The sequence below is a fragment of the Tachypleus tridentatus genome, chromosome 2 (genome assembly GCF_004210375.1).
Source record: "Tachypleus tridentatus isolate NWPU-2018 chromosome 2, ASM421037v1, whole genome shotgun sequence".
NCBI classification, from domain to species: Eukaryota; Metazoa; Arthropoda; class Merostomata; order Xiphosura; family Limulidae; genus Tachypleus; species Tachypleus tridentatus.
Genome location: NC_134826.1, coordinates 72,531,237 through 72,551,110, shown reverse-complemented (window position 1 = coordinate 72,551,110; position 19,874 = coordinate 72,531,237). Strand labels below are relative to the sequence as shown.

General features: G+C 31.4%; 1 protein-coding gene across 10 annotated transcripts in view; it reads left to right on the top strand.

The window, feature by feature from the left end:
- The first annotated feature begins 873 nt into the window (after positions 1–873).
- LOC143244216 (uncharacterized) overlaps positions 874–19,874 on the top strand; it is a 45,550-nt gene continuing 26,549 nt past the window's right edge. The window contains exons 1-6 of one of the 10 annotated variants that reach the window (XM_076488474.1): positions 874–1,009; positions 10,145–10,231; positions 13,350–13,392; positions 16,375–16,428; positions 17,409–17,480; positions 19,460–19,667. In XM_076488474.1, the coding sequence (XP_076344589.1) occupies positions 10,167–10,231; positions 13,350–13,392; positions 16,375–16,428; positions 17,409–17,480; positions 19,460–19,667 (442 nt within the window). In that variant the 5' untranslated portion in view covers positions 874–1,009; positions 10,145–10,166. Of the gene's footprint in view, positions 1,010–8,927; positions 10,232–13,349; positions 13,393–15,124; positions 15,200–16,374; positions 16,429–17,408; positions 17,481–19,459; positions 19,668–19,874 lie in introns of those variants that run through there. The other 9 variants (XM_076488476.1, XM_076488473.1, XM_076488478.1 and 6 more) reach the window with 9 other exon arrangements.

Sequence of the window (19,874 nt, the reverse complement as noted above, 5' to 3'; positions counted from 1 at the left end):
TCTTTGTTATAAAATGCAGTTAACAATCAGTTCAATATATTGTTGATACCATCTCGCTGAAACTTTGAAAGCGCACTTCTAGTTTACATATATTGTAAGTACATGGAGTTTTCATGTAACTAAACACGCCGTTTAGTTCGCCATCAAACAAGAAAACAGCAAGCCATTGCCGTTTCTTAATCTCGATATATTTAGATCTGACCCGCTGTTCCAAACCAAGATTCTCCGCAAGAACACTCGCACCGGGCATCTAAATTTCCTGGACTTTCGTCCATAAAACCGAACAAAACGTCAACATACTAATACTTTATAAATACAGCTTCGAGGGTTTGTTCAGTTGAGTAAATCAACTTGATAAAACATTCATTCTTTCACATTTAACAAATTGTCACTAGTTATTGTTGAAAACTTCTCAAACAACCACCACAACAAAAACAAAACCTCACAAAGGCGAATACTAATGAATACAATGTTGCACTGCAAATTCTCTTTATCTACGAAATAAGTTTACAAATGTATCTCAGGACGTTTGGTATGAGTATTAACACTTTTACCAAAAATAAGACAAAATTTGCCATTGAACATCAAATTTCTGTCGACTTCAAATTCACCCCAAAACCCGGAAGAAAACTGGTAACCAGATTCACCAATATAATAATATAAAATCCTTCCTTTTTTACCACTATTGCAACCCCATAAATATCAAACTATAATTATTAGAAACACTGCAATTTTAAACAAGTACCAAATATCAACAACCGAAAACCAAAGAAAGTGATTTTATAGGAACAAAACAACCCTTCTTTAAACCAACACCCCAGGGTGACAAGATTCCCCAACTAAGCTGTTAAGCAATCTCCGGTCATGTGACCTCTTGTACCGTACTGTACATACATTCCTGTGTCACTTTAAACCACTTGCCCTACCTGATGGTAACGAAAGTTTGTCCGTTTATTAATATTACGTGTTTTTATTACCCAAGGAACTCTTCGTCCTACTCGTGGGCTATGTAAGTACGGTTTGTTCTTTTTTTCTTTAATAGTACTTTCAAAAACAGTATTGGTTTAAATGTTTAAATTAATATATCTGGTATTTATTGTTTTTATTACAAATGTTTATGTTCTTATTGGCCTTTGACCAGGGTTAACTGTTGACGGGTGGAATTTTCTAAAATGGCTACAACTCGCTGACTCTTAAATGATAAATTAGGTTTCGTATTTATTTTAGTTTATTAAACAGTTTTCTGTTGAATAATTTAAAATAATTTATTACATCAAGCCTGTATATTGTTGAAGTCCTGTATAGATATTGGTATAGTCGTAAGTAAAAGACAAAACACCATAGATGTATTTAATCTCCGTGGGTTCACTTTTCAACGTTACTTTATTATTATGATGGTAACCATCATTTACATGAACTCAATATTGCCCTATTATTACGAGGATAACTATGTTTACTTGAGTTCAATTGGTATCTCTATAGAAGTGATGATATCATGAAAACTTCGATTTAAATAATTCACGAATTTTTATTAGATTATTTTTATTATATTTGTATAGGTGGCGTGTTTATTAAATTTTAGTAATTAAATCATAATGTTTCATATTTCGTTACTGACCTTTATTATGCTCCACCAATTGTTGAATAAACATGCATAATACTGCCACGTAGCAATATTTTTAATGTCTAACTTAAGTTATAAATGTAATTATTTCTTTCGAATATTTTTTCATTATATATAATACTAATGCAACTGTTTAGTTTATTGGAACCTATATTATAGGTAGCTTACATTGAAAAAGTTCAACAGTGTTTAATGTTTTACTCAGAAAGTAAAAGTGAATGATTTACTTTCTTGATGAATGAAAGTTGCTGTAAGTATATTTTATCTAAACAGTCAAAATTACCCCTACTATTAGTGGGATCCATTGTGATCAACTTTTTGTACACAGTTTTCTAACCTGGTTATGAGTCACGAAAATACAATGACACACGAAATAAACGAAAATATCATTAAGATTGTAATTAATATCTATAATTATCGCTGCAGTATCCAGAAGAAAAAAAAACACGCATAGAATAACAACACTTCTTAAAGGATGCAATCTCTATTGTTAACTGTGATACATATTGGAAAGTTTATTATTACAGTTGATGCTGTTAATAATACAAGGATATCATACCATTATAATGAGGCTTAAAGTCAAACCAGACCAAAGGAATAAAACAAAAAGCTAACCAGACTTTGAAAAAGTATAAATTTGCACATATTACTGGAGAAAGTCCAGGCGAGAGTACCCTGTTTAACTCGAAGGAGATAATACGTTTATTATCTGAGGAAAATCGTCCAAAGTTCATGGGTTTACTTATGAAGAACCCTTGCAGTACGCTGATCATGGTCGACCCGATGTGGAGTTTTTGTTGTTTTGAATTAAGCACATAGCTACACAACGGGATATCTGTGCTCTGCCCACCACGGGTATCGAAACCTGGTTTTTAGCGTTGTAAGTCTTCAGACACACCGCCAAACCACTGGGGGGCGACGACCCGATGTCAGGAGTTTTCTTCAGGATAAAGAAAGAAAATTAACTTTTTCAAACAACTGGTGGACATAATCCAGTAAAAAAAGAAGTACCCTTATAGAAGCTTCTATACATTATATGATGTGGGGATAATTAACATACAGACAGAGTGAATATTGGGAACTGACCTTTTGCACAGACATAAATGCAAGATACAGCTAACTACAGAGCATATGGTCAATAAATCCCTGCGTTTTACTACACCAGAGCTTGAACTTCCAGTGATAACAGGGATAGTGGTCATTATACTACCATGAAGAAGTGAAAGTACTCGGAACTTATGTGGAATACGTCTAATGACTTGGCATAATAGAATCAAACAGTAGCATGTTCTGAATGATTCATGACAAAAAAAAACTATCATGTATCCAAAAAATAAAGATTTAAATCAGCTTGTAATGAAATTATTTTAATGTTTATAAGACCATATTTCATCAGGGTGACATGGTATGGTCATTTTTCAATTTTCATGGCAAGAAAGGACCAACTCCAAAGTTCTGTTTGTGTGTTTTTGAATTTCGCGCAAAGCGACACGACGGCGCTAGCCGTCCCTAAGCTGGCAGTGTAAGACTAGAGGGAAGGCAGCTAGTCATCACCACCCAACTCTTAGACTGCTCTTTTACCGAAGAATAGTAGGATTGATCGTTACATTATAACGCCCCTACGGCTGAAAGGGCGAGCATGTTTGGTGTGACGGAGATTCGAACCCGCGACTTTCGGACTACGAGTTGAGTGCTTTAACCACCTGGCCATGCCAGGCCGTACCCCAACGTTAAGTAGGTGTTGAAAAGGACAATAAATTGCACTGAAAATAAACTGACGTGGTTCATATAATCTAAGAAGACTAGCAGGCTAAGTCAAAGGTCGTTCACGAAGACCATCTTTAGAAGTTCATCAGTAAGAGAATGGCCAATTAGGTAACTCTTGAGAATTTTCTAGTTGAAATTTAATGTGTAGAAGACCCGAAGGTTCCTGTTAAGACCATTTTCAGAGGATCACCAAGGAAAGAGCCACCCGTATGTTCACTTTACCACCTACAAAGAAAAATTTCTTCTAGCAATAAAACATTTAGTGATGATAAAGGACAAAAGTCATCCCATCTCCAAACAATGGGTCTTGGAAGACTAAACCACTTTTTAAACATTCAGTAAATGAACAGTTTAATATAATATTTTATTTGTGTTTTAAAAAGTCTGGGAGGGACTTCACAATCCAGGAAAGGTGCAATGTCAGAAGCTATTTTTTTCATATTTTAATTTAAATGATTGCTGAAAGGAGCTCGTCATGTCAATAACATCAATAATATAGTCGTTTCGGACGTTAACTAGGGACGAGTATAATGTTTATAAATATAAATAACTGTTAGTGACGAGTCGGGAAACTGAATTCAGTAAGTAGTCTGTGATTTTATGACTTTAGTATCACATATAAGTAACTTTATATGTCAATGAGGCATACATTTCCATGGAAACGTTTGTTTGCTTAGGCCTACAACTACAAGTGAAAGTAGCCTGTAGCAAACGTCAAGGGAGATAAAAGTTAACTGATTATTTTTGTGTGTACATGGTATTATATTTACCAACTAGCAGGTCATATTGGAACACCTCTTGCCTACTTTTAAAAATCCTTGAATGTGAATATTAAATATTCCCTATTGTGATCTATATAATGATTATCTGAGAAAAAGTAAGCCTATCGAAGTGACTGAACAATTTACAAAACGTTTTTCATGCCTTTTGTTCGTTCTCCTGCACCTCACACGTAAATACCACATAACTCAGTCTTCATTGGTAAATATTTCACATCTACAACTTATTATCTTTTCTAATGTTCTACGTTTCATTGCGTCGAAGTCCTGCCAAAATTTGTCCAACGTGTGGTTGTACCATAATGGTAAATATTTCATATTCAAAATATAACATCTTGTGCCAGATCTGGGGAATTTATGTGCTAATTCACTTTAAGATGTATGATTTTACGTAGCAGTATCGAGTCGTAGAAATTATCAGTTGTTTTATAGAATACTTGTATGTAATTGGATTCAAATTTAACTTGTGGAGTTTTGCTGCAACGGTTTGTACTTGGATAGATTCGTTTGGGTTATTTGTTTAAAAAGAAAAATACTAACTGAAGTTTATCCAATGATGGTAAAAGAGTTTATTTCTTGAACTTTAAGTTTCAAAAGTTTTTGTAATGCTCATTGATAGGCTCAAGTTCACAATAGATGCTAACACCACAGTTTCACTCACGTACTGCCCCAGTAATCAGTCACTCCCTAAAAAAAAACCCTCAAATCAAGTTCCTCATTGCTAGTTGGGTTCTTGCTGAGATGTTAAAAAGATTGTGTAGAAACTCCCAAAACTATTGCAATGTTTTCTGTATTCTAAAGGCAGCCTGTATGGTTATTCAAACTTCAATTAAAATAAAAAAAACAGAAGAAAGTTTCGACCTCCTCAGATCATCTTCAGGTTAACAAAGATGGTCGAGTTCCTTAACCACCAGGCCATGCCGGGCCGCCTAAATACTTGTTCGGCATTTTAACTTGGATCTAAGTGTAGCTTAGGCGGCCCGGCATGGCCTGGTGGTTAAGGAACAAGACTCGTAATCCGAGAGCCGCAGGTTCGAATCCCTGTAGCACCAAACATGCTTGTCCTTTCAGCCGTAGGGGAGTTATAATGTTACGGTCAATCCCACTATTCTTCGGTAAAAGACTAGCTCAAGAGTTGGCGGTGGGTGGTGATGACTAGGTCCCTTCCCACTAGTCTTACATTACACTGCTAAATTAGGGACGGCTAGCGCAGATAGCCCTCGTGTAGCATTGCGCGAAATTCAAAAAACAAACAAATTGTTCAGGCATCACTACAAGAAATTGCAGCCACTAACATACAACCTCAACTGAACAGATTAAGTGAATACTGCCAAAAATATAAAATTAAAATAAACACAGCAAAGACACAATTAGTGATATTTTCAAAATCAACGAAATATCAAAAAATACAACCCCAGATTTACATGAACGAAGAGCCTCTTCAGACTGCTACATCTGCAAATTTTTTAGGACTAACGTACGATTCTAAACTTACTTGGATAAAACATGTAGATGACATAAAAACTAAAATTTGGCGAAGAATAAACTATGCTGGGAGTCTAACTGGTAAAAATTATGGAACAACACCTGAAAATATCCTTAAAATATACAAAACGTATATAAGACCAAGAGTAGACTATGCAGCTCCTGCATGGATTAACGTAAGTAAAAAACAACTACAAACCAAACTACATTAATTAAAAAAGCATATAGAGTACCCAAAACTACTTCCTCAAAGTTCATGTACAAATACTCTAATACACAAACAGACTTCTACATGTACAATAAAATATTTCGATAAAAATTGGAGAAAAATGAGCTGTCATGCGAACTAGACAGGTACTGCATATATGATGAATAGAGACCTAAACACCTCTTCCCGATAAACTTATACATTAGATCATTAAACTAAAATTAAGTAAAAAAAGTGCTAAAATAAAGCAGGCCACCTATGTTCTAGACTTATACAAAAACAACTGAAAGAACAATATACATGGACATTGACCTGAAAATGACCTGAGTTATGCTTATCACTCTGTATTTACTTTAAATATATTAATAAGTCCACTCAAATAATGTAAAGGAAGGAGGAAGAGGTCTAGTGTATCTGACCCTCCTGGGTGGCTCGGCATGGCCAAGCGTGTTAAGGCGTGCGACTCGTAATCTGAGGGTCGCGGGTTCGCATCCCCGTCGCGCCAAACATGCTCGCCCTTTCAGCCGTGGGGGCGTTATAAAGTACGGTCAATCCCACTATTCGTTAATAAAAGTGTAGCCCAAGAGGTGGCGGTGGGTGGTGACGACTAGCTGCCTTCCCTCTAGTCTTACACTGCTAAATTAGGGACGGCTAGCACAGATAGCCCTCGAGTAGCTTTGTGCGAAATTCAAAAAACAAACACACAAACAAACAAACCTTCCTGGGTATACAAGAACACCTAGAGAGAGAGAGAGAGAGAGAGAGAGAGGATCACTACATCTTACGTTATACTATCACATACTTGAAAAACATCGATCTGCACGTGATAGTTATAGAACAGTTAACAAATAAAAACGAAGTTAACTATATTTTGTACTTGTGAGACAGAACAAAAAACAATAAAATACTCATAACAGGTTACTTCAGATATGCTAAAAACCATTTTCATGAGTATTTCGGAGACTTAGATGAAAATATTAATCCCCTCCCTTAACGCAAACTGTGAAATGTTTCAATAAAACACCTTTCTTCTAATAAATGAGAAGATGGTCGCTTCTAGGAATCATGAATACTGACAAGATAGGGACGGCCACATACTGGGCTGTTGTGTTTTATAATTAAACATGTGAGCAAACGCCTTCTCTGCAGGCAGTACTGTTCATATCTCTTTTGTGGCTTATTTACAAAACTAAATGTTTTCACTAGCGACTGACAGTAACTGACTAACATATTTGCTGACTCAAAAGTCAGTCAAAACTTAACACACATACACATTATTGATTAATGTGTCTAATCTAACTGGCTCTTATGTTTTTCTCTGTTTATATCAAAGAAGGTTCTAGTCATTAGACTACGCTCATCATTTGACATGAAATAATACAAATTTCTAAATAAAAAAAACCAACAACAACGTAATATACGTTGGAGGAAAAGTATTGGTATGTTATTGAGAGAAAATGAATTATAAAGTTAGTTTCTTACATTAAAAAACTGGAATCTGCTGTTAAAGGTTTCTTTTTGGTTTGGTGTTTATTTTAACATCTGCTGATCATGCACGTCTGATTTTTTTTTTCAAGTATAATGGGCTTATATTTATTCTTTTTAGTATACTTTATTATATCTATGTTTTTATCTAAATACAGTTTGTTATTCTGTAACGTAATTTATCACAACAGTCAGCCAGTTTGTATTTTATTCGCTTGTTTATTTGTAATTATTTTGTTTGTTTTTGGAATTTCTTCTAAAACTACTTGAGGCTGTCTGCGGGAAGACAGTTAATTATCACCACCCACTGTTAACTCTGTCGCTGAAAGGTCGAGCATGTTGAGTGACAAGATTAAAACCTACGATCAACAGGTTGCAAGGTGAATGCCCTAACTACCAGACCCGACCAAAAAATTAATACAACAATCTTTTTTTTTTCTTTCTTCACAGTGAATTTTGTATATTTCTTTTTAATCTTTTATAACATTTTATTATTATTCAGCATATTATTTTAAATTATATGGTGAAAATAACGCGAAGAAGAGTCTACACGACAATAAAAAAAATGTTTCTTTCTTCCTTTAGGTTTCTCACAGGTTACTTTCACTTGTAGACACAAGTTCTTAAATAATGTTTTTACTTTCTACAGAAAGTTATTGTACAGCAATAAATGTGTACAGTTTTACGGCTAATCGATCGAATAACTTACTGTACACAATAACTAACACTGATCTGAATATTATATTAACTTTTCAGTCACTGAACGAACTGAAAACCCGCCCATTGATTCACTGATGTTTGTATATATATTATAACGTATCGCTGCTTCTAAATATTTTGCAAAGCTTTTCAATCATCAACATTCACAAACATTCCAGGCTGTCTAGGACTACGTCTGGAATCTTTCTAAATCAAGCGTTATTATAATGTTAGCAGCTGTCTTTGGGAAAAGAATTATATTAAACATAGAAAACAAAGTTTCGAACACACCTAACATATCACGACACCTTTCCTTATACGTTTAGTTATTGTGAAAATTAGGTAGTTGTGTACTTGAAAGAGGTGCATATAAGTGCTGTGGAGCATATCGAGAATTATCCCATGATGCTTCAATTAAGTATTCTCATCATTATAATGTTTGTTATTTTCAGTGTAGTCAATTCTCCCCCTTTTAAATTACTTAATATAACTTAAAGCAACTTCAATTCAAGACTTGAAAGACAAATTAACCTCAAACTTTAATATCATCAGGCAATAAAAGCTGCGTATTTTTAAATTATAGAAATTTGCGATAGCGACCTTACGTTTTCAAAACTCGTGATTTAATTTTTCTCATTACTGAAAATCTAGAGAAACTGATTAGTGTTTTAGTCATTGAATTTTAACGTATTATTGTGTGAAAGACTATTTGGCATTTACATCCCAATTTTACTAACGATACCTTAAAATCCATTTTGCAAATTAATGTTAAGGGATTAACTGTCAAAAATAATGTTGAAATGTGTAGGAATAAAATTATATGCTTATTATTCATTTTTAAAAATGTACACAAAAGATCTCTTTTGTCTTCCGATAATAGTGCAAAATTCATCATGATTGATGGACTCCTGGCGGATAACTTCCATTTTATCTTGATTATATCTGATAAAAACTCTAGTAACAACTGTACCTCCACTAATGATAATTTAGCTTCTTTGTGTAATTAAATTAGAATCTCCTGAGTAAACGTATAATTGTGGTAAATACGTAATTAAGAAATAATCACATAGCTTGTTTTTGTCCATTATTATAAAATCAAAACTTTGTTATCAGATGCTATCTCAAAGTGTCTGGCAGCTGAGTGAAAACGTGAATCTTTTTAACCTAACTAGGTTTAACTGTAACTCGCTTAAGGATTATTTCTTCGAGTTAAGGATAATGTTATTGTTAGGCCTAGGCACTGATCTTCAAGTTCCAGTCATAAGTTGATAAATCTTAATTTAGATGTACTATTGTAATTATCTAAATTTGTTAGAATTTATTAAAGTTTGGCACTCTGTTGAAGAGACAGTTTATAACTCAATAATAATAGCATTGTTTTAATTATATCAACAAGACACAGTAAATTGCTACAAGTTTTACTGTTACTAATAGTAATAGTAACACATTGATAAGATTAATGCTGCGTGGCTTAAATGTGACCGCCCTCATTTTTAAAATTTGATTAGAAAATTCATAGTAATAGAGGCTGAATAAGCCCCCAAGTTGGATGTTAAATTGTAAAGTATTTTTATTGGTCAGTATCTAAATTCTGTAAAGCATCACAATTGAGTATAGTGTGAAATTAAACAGTGGATCCATCAGTAAACTGTTAATTTGGGAAACGTAACCAAACATTTGATTAGACTTGAAATATAGGTTCAGAGTATTTGTATATTAGACAATACTGCTCAAGTTGTTGAAAGTATACACACTTGGAAGATTAATTGCCAGCTGTTACAGAGGTACAAATAAAAGTTTATGCAACAAAAAAGGCAGGTTTTACATAACATTGCTTATTTGTTGAAAATATTTATTTCACCTTGTTTTGTATTACAAAATATGTATTTATTATATAAATAGCACATTCTTGATAAGTAGAACATGGTCTTTTTGAGTGTATTAATATTCCTTACCAACTGTATAATATTTTTGCAAAACTATTTGCAAAATTGAAAAATCTTTGGAGTAAAATCAATTTGATTAAGTACTTGTGTCATAATTTGTCATAAACTGAGTATCAAACCTTCATAAGGTAAAAGGTATCAATTTTATCAGACTTTAAATTCCGATACCATTGATGACTAGTCTGCATTCCATCATGAATAGCAGTATAAAGAGAAAGAATAGGCCAATTGTTCCTAGGTAAGTACATGTTTTGTTTTTAATTTGAATATTATTGGTTTCACTTAATAACCCAATCTCTGCTACTAAGAAAAAAGTAGAAAAGAAATGTGGTAAATGCTTGATTTTTCTGTAAAATTTGTTTTAAAAAGCATACAACAAGTTCAAGTCATAATCTGTAATATTATTGGTGAGCTTGTACCTCAAATATCAGGCTAGATATTTCTTTTATAATTTCACATTTGCTGTGTTGCCATGTTACAATAGTGTCAAGTTATGAAGAGTAGATGGTTTATGTTTGGACTAGTAAGGATGGAAACTGCTCATTGGTAGGCTTCAGGCCTAACACAGTGTCAGCTCATTTGAAATAGCATTAATTTGGTGGTACTTTTGTAATTTAATGCTCCAGATTCTCTTCTCAAAGGTTAAGCCTTTTTAAGAAACAGGAGTGACTTTTAGAATAATATTTATTAGTCTTGCTCTCAGCACCTTGTTGTTCAAGTTATATTGGTGTATCCATTTCAAGTTATGTTGGCAGAGATATTATAATAGGGTGTGTGTAGTACATTGGACATCATTTATTAATTGGAAATTTCACATTAAAAGTCGAAATTAAAATGTCTTGATATTTATTTGCCATTTCATCGATTAATATGTCCTCACTCAAAAACAAATATGCTTGAGAGAGAAGCAGTCATAATAAAGACAGGCCATCATCTTTTTTGCCAAATGTTTCTTCATTAATTGGTTGGTTATTGTTTTTAATGCTTAAGTTCCCACAGTGTAATTAGTTTTTATTTAAACTATTTTGGAAATATGGATAATATCCAATATTTTATTTTTCTTTAAGTAGCTGTTAGTTCTTTCCAATTCATTCCATGTTGAATTTGTTAAAAACTAGGAAGACCAATCAGACAATCCATATTGTATCTGGAGGTAACTTATGGTCAACATTGTTAACTTAGTAGTTTGTTATTGTTTCCTTGAAAAGAAATTCATTAAGCTCCTATGTGAGCATAAGTTAGTTATATATCTCAAAATGATTAATTTTCTTTTGTCATGGACACGGTCTTCTAAATTCTAATAGTCATAAGTTAATTAAAATGCTACAAGTCTCTAAACTGTTTCAGAGATGCTAATGTAGCATTCATGTTTCTTTTTAAAAATACACACAAGATGGATGTTATTTTACAGGTATATAATTATAATGTACATGTTGGTTGTGACTCATTTTTCCATATTATAATTGTTGTACATAGTTTTAAATATGTTATTCACTGTGATTTCCTTCTGGGTGATTAAATTGACTTGGAGAAATGTTAGTTGTGTCTAGAGTTGAGTGTTTAACTCAACCAGTATAATCAGTTACTTAAGAGTTGATTAGTGTCATAAATAATTGATTAAATCAAAATTATTTTTTTAGTTATTACTCTCCTTTAAACTTTCAATGATCCATATGTTTGAAATATCATCATGGCTAAAAAATAATCCATTATTTGAAATTAATGTTTCTGATTTTTGATGTTTTTTTATTTTATATGTCCAAGTCTCATGAAAATAATTGATTAGTTGAACGTAATTGATTAAAAATCTAGGTGATTAATCAGTCAAGACATTCCACTGCTCACACATCTTAAATTGCATCGGCTCCAAGTTTTTTAACCTGATTTTTCTCCAGTGAAAGCACTTGAATGTTGTGTTTTATTGACATTTAAAATTCTTGTGATATCTATAATTTTCTGTTATACAAGCTGTTTTTAACTTGTAAAGGCATTAGTTGAAAATTAAAGAGCTTCGTGTGAATTAACTGAAATTTTGTTTCAGGAATGTATAATTATACTAAACAGTGTTTTAAAATGTATTCAACTGTGTGTTTCAGAAGTGCATAATTATACTAAACAGTGTTTTAAAATGTATTCAACTGTGTGTTTCAGAAGCAGAAATGAAATGTTACAAAGTTTTCAAACGGGAAGAAAAATTTAAATATGATGTGTTAAACATTTTAGAATAAACTACTTGTGTCAAATAATTTTTAATCGTAGTAGCAATGTGTAAAGTAAACCTATTGTGAAGTAATATATCAAAATCTTTTAGATTAATTTGAACAGGAACATTCCAAACATGTACTCATATTTTTATCACATACACACAGTATGATTGTAGTTGTTTCATTAAGATACTTATAGAAAGTAAGCTGTTTATAATGAGTTGGCCATGTCCAGTTACCTACAGCAAACTGTGTACATAAAAGTACTTGATGATAGAGAAACCTGTTTTTAATTCAAAATGAAATAGAATTGCCAAATCAATGATCTTAACTCTGGGTCAGACACAATGTAAAATAACTACTGCTTAGATGACATTTTCTGTAGCTTAGTAAATAGAAAGAAAAAATTCCCATAAGCCTTGAAAGAAGATAGAATCATGAATTAGTTGTTATTCAGCATCCACACCTTGAAACATTCAGTATCATCTGTTATCTGTATTGAATGTGTGTTTGTGTGTAAGCCCTACAAGTGAAGGAAGATCATAAAACATGATAAACAATACTATAAGTTTTGTTAACAGGATGTTTTGATAACTATAAATCTTACTGTGTGCTGTTTCTCAAAGTTGAGCTACATTTTTAAGTATTTATTAAACAATACTGTAAATTCCCTTGGCAATTAAATCAAATAATTGATAACCTATGAGCATAAGTTATCATCACATAAAATAATTCAACAAAAATGTTCGATCAATATCATGAAAATAAGTGTTTCCAGTTATCACCGTTTTCGATTGTTTCAGTTTTTCAAGTAAGATGCTGGCATTACTTGTTGGTAAGCACAAAGCTACATAATGGGTTGCCTGTTTTCTACCAAATGTGGGTCAGCCTACCCATTTTGAAATGTTATTTTTTTAATCAATGCATGTGGAATTAAATTATTTTTGTAGTTATCTCATTAGAATAACTGATTAGTTGAACATTAAAGATTACCAAGCTAAATGATTAATTACTTATCATATTCCAATAATTGTCCAGCATTTCTATAATTTAGTTTTTAAAACAAATTTTTGTAACAAGTCTTTTTGGATTATTATTATTTTCATATATTTTCTGGTAAAAACTAAGAATATTTTGGATTCTATTTCTCAGTAAACCTGTTAGACCAAAAGGACCACAGGAAAAAAGCGTTACAGTAAGTTCATGATTTATTCCAATTGTTACTTATATTATTTGTGAAATGTCCTTGATAATAACATATATAAATACTTAAACTGTTAGTCCTGTTATTAATTTATTTATTTAATGTTTTATTTATTTTCTTTTTAATTCTACATACAAGTTTTGACAAAAAAAACTTGAAATTTTGTATCTTAAAATTTTTATTCCATTGAACATAAAGAACATTTTTGTAAGAGTGATGTTGGGGTTCTAGAAATGGATGCCCAAGAACATTTTTGGGGCTCTCCAACTGAAATAACTGGTTTACTTTAATATTGGTATTAACATTGTAGCTGCTGAAGACAAAAACCAGATTTCAGATGTTGGAAATTTTCAAATTGAACTCTCCATTAAAATTAGAATAGAAATGAAAGAGTTTTGAAAAAAAAATCTGTGTTTAGTTTTATTATTTTTTTGTAATGATGACCCCAAATGAGAGATGAATGAATTTTTGGAGATTATATTTTTAAAAATGGCTGGTATGGGTAGAAAAAGCACTAGTAGAGGAGCGCACAACATTTAGACCTTTTTCGGTCATCATCAGGTTTTATGACACAAGCAATTAACATAGCATTACATCCACAACTATATTGGTACAGATATGTAGATAACACAATTGCAGGATTTACATCTACAAAACACACACTTAATTTTTTTCAATCACATCAACTCTATACATCCCAACATTAACTTCACATGTGAACAGAAAGAAAGCAATCAAATATCATTTCTTAACCTCAAAATTACAAGAACCGATACACAATTTAAAATGGGAATCCACCAAAAAATCCTCCATACCAGACTATACATTCCTTGGGACTCAGCACATGAGACAAAACAAAAACTCAATATTCTAAGAAACCAAATAAACACAGTCATAAAACTATGCTCACCAGACAAAATTAATGATGAATTAGACAAAATAAAACAATACTTCATCAATAAGTTTCCTCCACAAACCATAGAAAACATTATATGCATACACCTAGATAAAAAGCAAAACCAACTAACAAAATTAAATATACCCCACAATTTAAAAAATCACAAAACCATATACGGCTGCATACCATATATTCCCGACATCAGCAGAAAAATAACCGACATTTGGCAAAAACTAGCAACAAAATATAACATGCCAGTTAATACCAAATCTATTCAAAAACTAAGGTCTATACGATGTAAAAACTACACTGACATACACCACACGAACATTATTTATAAAATACAATGTGATAACTGCCACGACTTCTATATTGGAGAAACAAGAAGAAAAATGAAAACCAGATTCAAAGAACATAGAAAGTCACCTTCACACGTTTTCGAACACTGCAAATCAAATAAACACAATATAACTATAGAAAACACCCAAATACTAAATAAAGAAACAAACATCAATAAATGCAAAATTAAAGAAGCCTTACTTATACAACTCAAGCCCAAAATAAACCAATACAAAGGAACACCTTTATACCTATATTAATAAATATATCCAACATCTGAGCACGCTCTCTACATTCCTACACTCAATTACACAACTGCCTTCAAACATGTGGTCAGCTACTGGTCAGTAACCCTTTCTTCCTTTGTGAATCTATGATGACAGAAGAAGGTCGAAACGTTCTTCACTCATCTACTAGTGCTTTCTCTACCCATACCAGCCGTATTTTAAATATATAATTTTCTCTACAAGTGGGTTTTCTCATCATCAGGAATTTTTGGAGATGTCCAGAATTTTCTGCACGTACTTGAAAACACGTGATTGTCATTCAAAAGAAGTTGTGGTAAAAATTTTTTGGTTCAGTTTTTTTGTGAATTTTTACTAATTTATGTTTACAACTAAATCACTGGAATAAATTACTAAAGTGCAATTTCTTCTACATGGTTTTACTTCCAACTGTTCTTGCAAGGAACATGTTATGTTCTTTGCACATTAGTACAGTGAATTGAGATGTCCATTAGGCTTACTTCAGTTAATATATTACATTTCTTTGGTCAAACATTTCTTTGTTTTTGCATTTGATTTCAGATTTTTAACATGACAAATATGTTGCAAATTGGTAAATGAAAGTAACTGATCTGGTATCAAAAAATGATTTCACCTGAAATAAATAAAGTGGAAATTTATGATTAAAGGAAGATAAACTAACTATTGTTATATTCTAAATTTAATATGCTGTGCAAATTAATGTTCAGCCTAAATTTTGGGAAGGTATTCAGACAAAGAAAGTAGTGGGGCATAAATCTATGAAATAATCTATAAGATCAGGATGAGAAAAAAGTTTTGAAAACTGCCACAAGTTCTTCAGTTTCAAGTAAATTAAACCTTAAAATTATTGATTCATATTTTATTCTTTTAGGCAAAACTAGCCACAAGGTAACATTATGGTGCAGTCATAAATAGTCAGAAGTCTCTAGTCCAACTTAAAGATTTGTTTGTGATAAACAAATAAAATAATTAATGCTGCTATAAATACTTTTAACAATGGAGTAATTAAGTTGTGTAAGAGTTTGTAATTCTGAAATGTTCAGTGTTAAAGGAATTCAATATTTTATAACCATTTCAAGTTCAATAATACAAGAAGGGTTTCTCACTGTCATTTTAAATTTAACTTTATCTTTCTTGGATACATTCATAATTATTGAGTTTGATAATATTTGTAATGCTTGAATTTGTATTTGTTTAATTCTTTTATTTGAGTTAGAGCACTAGTAAATAACTATTTATTCTCCAGTTTTTAATTACATGTAGAAGGTCCATTACAAGATATTATAGAACTTGATAACTAATTTTGTAACAAGTTACTTTGAGTCATACATTTGATGCAAATTTGTAATATTTTTACCTTATAAAAATAACGTGTATGTATGTATATATATACATGACTTTACTTATTTTTCCAATACACATTAACTTTACTTCAATGTATGATATTTTCAGATAACTTTTATTTTGTAGGTTGAAGGTGTATATTGTAATACAAGGTTTATGCACAGTGCTGCTTCTCTGGTGGTAAGTTTTTTTTTGTGTATTAGAATATTGTTTAGTTTATTTGAAATTGTCAAAACATTTGAACCTGTTGTTGTTCTTTGCATTTGATGTTTTTTATTGAAAACCTTTCATTAAGAAATCTCATGATAATGTGTTGTTCATAAAACATAACATGCACAAATAAGTGTAATATAATGTTTTAAATAATTTAGAGAAGAGAGTTTGGTATCTGTCAACCCAATACATACCAGTGAGCTAAAGTGCACATCATGACATATCACATTTAATTAGAATCTCTACTGCTTTTGGATGCACATGCAGTCCAATTAAAACATTGAAGCAAGTAATTTGACTTAGAGTCAGCATGCAATGAAAGTCAGTTCTTCTGTGATAGCACTAGTGTATGGGGTTTTCTCTTAATGAAAGTTTAAATAGCAAACTCGTATAATTATCAATTGTAAATAACACCAATCTTCACTGTACACCTTTCTCTGTTTAAATGCCCGTTTGTTTAGTCCTGTAGTAATTTTGTAGTCAGTGGTGAGTGAAAATGTTATTGAAGGTAATACTTTTACCTGCTACAAGTAGATGTTCTAGAGGTTGTTTAGTTACTTCCAGAACTTTTTAACTGGGTTGGAGCTATGACAGTCAAATATAAATATAAAGTGTTGTTTTTATTCAGTACAGAAGAATTAATGTGTGTGTGTTTCAAGTACCTGAGGCTGTAAAACTATGTAGATCTTATAAAGAAACTTATGAATATTTTCCCTTCTTTTTAAAAACTTTATCACATTATTGAATTATTTATGTTTCTGTGTGGACACTCCAATAGAACGCTATCCAATCACATTTACCGAGAATACGTATTTTAGTTGTCAGTATTGTCATCTTGTTAATATAACTGGGTTGTGGTGTATATCATGTTCTTCTTATAGATTTAAATTTGTAGTATTTGTAATGTACATGTATGTATTTTTTTAAATGCTTTGTGCTTCTGACAGGGTTGTATTGTCCAAGTCCAAACAAAGGATGGTGGCATGACCGAAGGAGTCTTCAAGACATTTTCTCCTAAGGTAACATAACTTGTTCCAGATATTACTGAAAATATTATTATATATGGTTAAAAATACTGAAAAGTCAATTTCATTGATTTGCTTTTTATAAATATGATACATAATTAAATAGATACAAATGCAATTAAAAATGTAAATCTGTCAAAATGGGGTTATCCAAAAAATAGTGAATGTAAGGAATTAACCTTTTCACAATGAGTTACAGGTCAAGAGCCATGTCATTGCATTTGTTGACTTACACTCCAAATTTTATTGAACTACTAATTTATCAATGTATGTCAATAAGTTTGGAATCAAACTATAGATTATAATTCAAACTTTAACACTATATATAAGTTAGATTTATTTCTAAATAATAATTTTTGTGTGTGTATAATTTAAATGTGACTTTATATTGAAAAATACTAAATGGAAGACTGAAGGTCAGTTTTATGTTATTGGACACAACATGAATGCACATCAATACAAGTTATGTAATGTTAGCTACACATGACTAGAAGGTTAATATAATAAATATACATGTATGTTCATATATAATATTATGAGACTTAAGCTTCTTATACTAAACATTTGTATTTTCATATTATAATATGTTGTCATTCTTTCATGAAAAAGCATAATTTATATTTTCTAATTTGTTTATGATGGTTGTGAGATTGGTCAAGTGGCAGCCCCCATATAGTTAGAGTATAAAAAATAACATAAAAAGAAACATTTGATATGTATTTAGGATGTTTTTGAGATTTTTGGAACAATGAATAATTTGCCTTAATCATAACATGAAATAACTTTACTCGGACCAGTAACAAAACATACTTTTCACAAACATCTCTCTAATAAAAATATTTTTTTAAAAAAATTAATTTTTTTTTGTATACAAAGTACTTGTAACCTTTTACTAAAAGTCTACTACCTTTTGTGCTGTTTTTGAATTAAGCACAAAGCTACACAATGGGCTATCTTTGCACTGCCCATCACGGATATCGAAACCCAGTTTTTAGCATTGAAAGTCTGCAAACATACCGCTGAGCTACTGGGAGACTACCTTTTGTGAAAGTACACATTTTGTGTCAAAAGTTATAGTGCAAATACTTAATGTATGCAAATGTGTAAACGAACTTGTGTGTATTATACCAAGCCTGTAGTAAAAAGGGTTAAAATAATTCCTTGCTTTCCTCTTAATTTGAGTGAAGAAGATACATTTTTTTTATTTTCATAACTTTACTGAATAATTTACTAAATAACAAAGTCTTAATGTATTGATCCCAGTCAGAACACACACCCATGACACATTTGTAAGCTATAGGGCTTATAACAGTGTAAATCCAGGGCCCAATTCCTGCAGATGGCATGATGCAGGGAGTCCATGTTTCAAATTTGTACTAAAAGCAAAAATAATTTTCTTTACATCAACTCCATGTGATATAATTAGCAAAATAAACTAATTTCAATTATATATTTTTTTTTCTTCTGGAATTCAGTTCTTCTTAATGACACATTGTTCTCTGGTTAACTAGTAAGAGTTAATACAATACTGGCTGTTCTGAGATTCATTGTTACAGTCAGTTCTGATAATCAAATATTTTTAAAATATCTGTAGAAATGAACATAAACCATAGATTTCTGTAGGAATGTATTCTAAATGTACATAAATAAACAACTTCACACATTTGAATCTCGAGGCAAAACTGTCAAATGGTTCTAGTTTAGGGTTAATGTCACACTGTGTCATTTTCCTTATTGCTGTGAATTATTTAGTTTACACTTAGTGTTGTGTATCAAATATTTGTCTTGTACAAGCTTCAAAACCAACATAACTAACAAAGGGATTAAAACAAATGTTTATATTCACACAAATTTACAATATTATAAAATTTTCCATAATATTTATATAAACAACTGGTTAATTAAACAAGAAGGTGAATTAGTTAATTGATTTGAAATTAATAGCCTTTTATAATACATGTTTGTATTCACAGATGGAGCTAGTGCTAGAAATGCCATACAAAGTGGATAAAAAAGCTGCCAAAGTTTCATCTAACCACAATTTAGATCCAACTCTCAGTAGTTTTATTAACAACTTTAACGCTCAAGATTATGCACCTGAAAAACTTATTTTTTCTCTAGAAGATGTTGTGTTGGTTAATGCCCTGAATATAGACTTAGACTATGCAACTAAAGGTAAAGGTATGTTGTAACATATTCTACTGTAGTTTGATAATATATATTTTTTTCTTAATTTATGGTTTAAATACCTTTGAAAAACTGCATTGAAAACTACAAATATAATTTCTGATGTTGGGAAAACTCGTAGAAATCAAGTTCTTACAAAAATTTGATACTCTGTAACTGGAGTGTTTTTGAGAGGTGTACCTTGTTTTCTTGGTTTGCCCC